The sequence below is a fragment of the Protobothrops mucrosquamatus genome, unplaced genomic scaffold, assembly GCF_001527695.2.
Source record: "Protobothrops mucrosquamatus isolate PMUCROS unplaced genomic scaffold, P.Mucros_1.0 scaffold_9, whole genome shotgun sequence".
NCBI lineage: Eukaryota > Metazoa > Chordata > Lepidosauria > Squamata > Viperidae > Protobothrops > Protobothrops mucrosquamatus.
Window position 1 is genome coordinate 1,820,112 of NW_015386085.1, and position 4,830 is coordinate 1,824,941.

The 4,830-nt window shown below is 38.6% G+C and overlaps 1 protein-coding gene across 1 annotated transcript; it reads right to left on the bottom strand.

Annotated features, from left to right (window-relative positions):
* Nucleotides 1–848: 848 nt before the first annotated feature.
* CD28 (CD28 molecule) lies at nt 849–4,164 on the bottom strand. The gene is made up of 4 exons (XM_029284776.1): nt 4,086–4,164; nt 2,773–3,129; nt 2,250–2,362; nt 849–989 (listed from the first exon to the last, which is right to left on the bottom strand). The coding sequence occupies exons 1-4, from the start codon at nt 4,162–4,164 to the stop codon at nt 849–851; spliced, it is 690 nt and encodes a 229-aa protein (XP_029140609.1).
* Between the last annotated feature and the right edge of the window lie 666 nt (nt 4,165–4,830).

Sequence of the window (4,830 nt, forward strand, 5' to 3'; positions counted from 1 at the left end):
AGGATGGATTTGAACCTATGTGCCCATTTAATTAACATAGGAAATAGAATCCAACAAAGCAACAACACTTTTAATCTTGGCTATAATCATAGAACCATGTGGATACCAGTATTTTAGTATTGAACTGATACCTGATATCAAGAAAGAAAAATACTCCCTTCTTACAGTGGAAACTAGAATTATTTGGATAAGTGATATATTACTTGGGCTTTCCCTTCATTACTTTGTCCAATTCTTCATCAGTATCTTGTTTATGCATCAGTGGAAAACTGTATATCACTGCAAATATTGGCAGTATTTTCCACTATTCCTTCAAGTCTTCCAGACATGATTTTCAGGTTAATTGTTTTAACAGAAAGAGTTATCTGTTCATTGGGGCTGTTCTGTGGAGTATTGCAAACCTTTCCAACTAATCCATTTGTTTTACAACAGAAAAAATGTTCTTTACTGCCCCAGTCCCACCAAGCTGGATGCTTCTTATTTCTTAAGCTTATGTTTAAACCCTAAATTCAGCATTTTCTCTTTGATATGAAACAGGACAGATTTTTACCTCCACTCTTTGCCAGAGTTTGGATATAATCCTTCTAAACCTTCTGTTAAGGCCAAAATAGAAAGATCACAAATGCAGTTGGAACCATCATTTGCTTAAAACTGGGGGTGATCTCACATTCCTCTGTTTCCAGTCTGCTGTTGCTAATAACCTCTTGCCTATCCAACTTGAAACATAACTTACAGAGAGTTTTTGTCCTTCATAGATCTATGAACATCAAGATATAACTCTTTGAAAACAGTCTCATTTTGTGATGGCTAGGCTGTTCTTATTTCCATCGTAGAGAAGGCATTATTCATCAGGGTTCCCAATAACGGTATGCAGTGTAATTCCGTGTTGGAATGCCATGCTGAGGGGGCCTTTTCCTCGGTCCATTTGATTGCCAGGGCGTCATGTTGAAATAGTCGTTCTGAAGGACCCTGTTCTTCTTGCTTTTCAGCTGTATGAAAAAAAAACAGTAAGGACAAAAGAGGGGGGGGATTGCCATTTAAAAAATGAAAATTTCAGTGAATGTCAGTAAGGGCCAAAGGAATCAATCTCACTCGATGCATCTTCCCACAAGTATGACAAGTGAGGTTTCTCCTTCATGTCATATCAAATAAATGGAAAGCTAATGTGCATCTCTTCTTCATGCTGTGAAGTCTTTTATGAAGGAGAACCTTGTCTTGCTCCTTCTGGGAGCAAGGTTGAATAAAAAGCAACATTTATGTTACTGGTTATCCGGCAGACAAATAATTAACTCATAGTTTTTCCAGTCTGGCTTCTTTACAATATATACAACAGAAGTCAGCAGAGACTGCATGTGTCTTTAAAGATGGGCACACATGAATTTTAGAAAAGTATGCTTTAACATATCAATAATATACTTTTGGTTCCAGCAGAGGGTACAAGCCCCCAATGTACCCTCTGTATCTTGTTAACAAATTAAGTGACACGTCCCTGAACTCTCCAAAAGATGAAAACACTGTAATTTTTCATGGGGCTGAGGGGGTGACATAGGAAGAGGAAGGTGTTGGATATGTTTGCCACTTTGAGTTATTTGTAAAAATAATAAAGGCAGGACGGTTACACACACACACACACACACACACACACACACACACACATCTGCTTCATTATAGCATTGGCAATTCATATGTCTTAGATTCCAGAATCATGCAACTGTCACCAGTTATGTATCCCCCTTGCCAGGTAAGTATCTCTTTCTTGTTCCTGGTCCCAGCTTATTTTTAGAGATGGCTCCCAATGAATTGCTCAAAAGTCAAGCTCAATTCAATCAGTCTCCCAGGAATCTGCAGTCTGCTTTACCAAGGACACTTCATGGGCATCCTTGTTCAATTCCAGCAATGTGATGCCCACAAATGCAGATATACTTGGTACACAGTGCTGATTGTCCTGGCTTCTGTTAGAGCCAGTTTCCAAATAAGGGAAGAGAAATATGACCAATAAAAGGCAGAGAATCTTCTTTATTATTACCTTGCTTATCTATCTATATATTGAGGGGACTTGATGTAATAGTAATACTTCAAATGTTCAACCCCATCATGATAGTCTCCATAAATGTAGTTCCAGGGAAATCCAAAACGTTGGCAGGTGCATTGCTCCATATATAACATGTGGAAAAGTTCTTTCTGGTTATATTTTTATCACCGACAACATCTGATTAGTACTAAGGGAAAATAAAAGAATGATTTCTTACCCAACAGTAGTAAATGGCTGCTGTGATTATCATACTGTAGAAAACGAAAAATCCAAGTGGAATAGCCATTGGCATGTTCACGTAATCAAGCTTTTCTTGGCACTGAGGAAGTTCTGAGGATTGACAGGAACACAAAGGAGCTGAAACACCTCAGAACAAAATATACTTTATATTCATTGAAGTATGCTATCCCCCAGGAATGCTAGACAATAAATTAACTGGATGCACAACTAACTGAAGCTCAAACTACCTGGTTTATTATTAAACTGCTTTCAAACAGTTTGCTCAAAAGTGTAACTTAGATTTTGAAGGAAACGAGTTGTTGAACTTCTGTGTAGGACCTGCTTCTTGCCACCATTGCTGGCAAATAATGTTGTAGTGGGGTGGTTATGGCAGAAAATGGTTCATTGAAGGGGCATTGATCTAAGCACGCAATTTAAACAATTTAAACATGGGCAGCCCTATAGTCAATAAAGATTCTCTGACCTTTCTGATCCATTAGAAATGAACGTCAAGATTTTACCTTGCACGTAAATTAAATTGCTCCTGCTTTCGGTTTCATATGGTGGTGGGTCAATCACCTCAATCTTGCACATGTAACTGTCTGTGTGGCTGACCTGCAAGTCCCTCAGGTGAAACATAGCATGTTTTTCTTCTTTTGTAATATTTATGTCCAGGCTTAATCCAGAAGTCTTTATCTTGATTAAAGTTGTGGAATTGTTCCAATTTGCTTCAAAAAGTTGCTCTTTTTCTACTCCTTTCAGCAGGTAGGCATTTAACTTTGTAATGGTTTCTCTGTGAGCTGGAAAGTCACAGGCCAGCTGGGCATTTTGGTGCACTGTTTTGTATAGGAATCTCTGTTGCTTTGAAATGCTTTCAGCTGTTGAAGGAGAGAAACAATTTAATAAGTAGGCTGACACAGGGAGCAGATGAACACCTTAATAATTTGGGAAAACGGGCTCCTTATCACTGTAATGTCATCCAGAGTCACCTGATAGGGGAGATGGACAGCATTAAAAAAATTAATAAAAAGAAATAAAGAAATAAAAATAAATCTTGTCAAAGAGATACACTGCTGTATTTCACAAAACAAGTTGCTCGTAAACATGATAGAAATTCAGCCTTAGTTAATACTATTAGCTTTTGGTTTTTCAAATGAGAGCCACCCCAAATGCAAAATAGAAGGTGAGGCAAGACAAGTGGAAAAGTTTGTCTGAAATTCTACTTGGTTGCATTTCAGGTGTGTTTTACATCTATTATGAAAATGTACAATCCATGACAGACAATGGACAACAGCCATATATGTTATCAGAGTAGCTCTGAAGCACAAGTTCACATGAATAAGTCCATCAGCAAGCTGCCCTCATCCCTGCTCTCATCCCAGGAGACAGAACTGTGTAAGGAGCTAGGTTTCTCCCAACTGTTTCATACCTGTACAGGGCAGAGGGGATAAGAGGAAGACCCTGTACCAAGGCAATCATCAGACAAGTCCAACCTGAGCCCATTCCAATAAAATAATTGAATAAATATCTCAGACAGGACCCCCTCTAATTCACATGAAAGTGAGGAAGGAGAGAAGGACATTCAGGCATGCAAGATTATGGTACTACAACTGTCCCAATAAAAGCAGTACTAGATCTCCATAGCATTGGTTTCTGAGTCTGGTCTACTCTATAGGGCTGACAATACCTCTCGAAGGGGAAGACAGAGAGTTTGCTTTTCCTGACATCTGGATGCACTTGCCAGGCTAGGTAATAAAGTATCTGCAAAAAGACAGCCCAGCTCAAAAAACACCAAGAACACAACTGTTCAATCCTGAGGTTCGTATGTTCTTACTCTTGAAATACTTGCCAGTTTCTGAAATTTCAGTATTGCCAAGATTTTCAATACTGCTTGTGCTTCTAAAATCCAGCATGTACCCAAACAAAGTTGCCCAAATGAAAAAGCCTCCTCTTCATGCATATAAGGATAGACTTTCTATTCACCCTCAGTAAACATCTACAGCATCTCAAAAGCCTTGTCACCAAAATTGGTAGAGAAAAGTGCTGTAGTTGTGATGTTCAAAATCTTTGCATTAGAAAAACCCTTAATGGGCATCAAGGTATCTCTTGGAAAACCCAATAAGGGCATTAATGCTTTAGTAGCTTGCTTTCATTCTCTCCTTCGCCTCTCAACTACCATGGTATTCAGAGATAAATTGCCCAGAAGTAAGTAGGGTTTTAATTTTTAGTTTAATTTGCCGCCAATAATAGAACCTTCCTAAACAAAACTCAGCTAAGTTAAATCCCATTGTTAAATTGTCCTACAGAAGAATGGCTAGATGTAGCAGACCCTGCAAACAGCTCCACACAGTCTGGGATCATAGTTTAGAAATTCTTTCGTATATTTAGCTAAATTGGTTGAGGCCCATCATTGTCTTGAAAGAACTGAGGGGAAAAAAGTTCCTCCCCATCTACAGAACCAAAAGGGGACAGGGAAGCTGTAGGACTAGGAACTGAAACAATACAAGTCACAATCTGGGGCAGTAGCATTTTTACTAAAAGCAAAAGACAAGTTATAGCTTTCTCTAGTTTTTATAGTT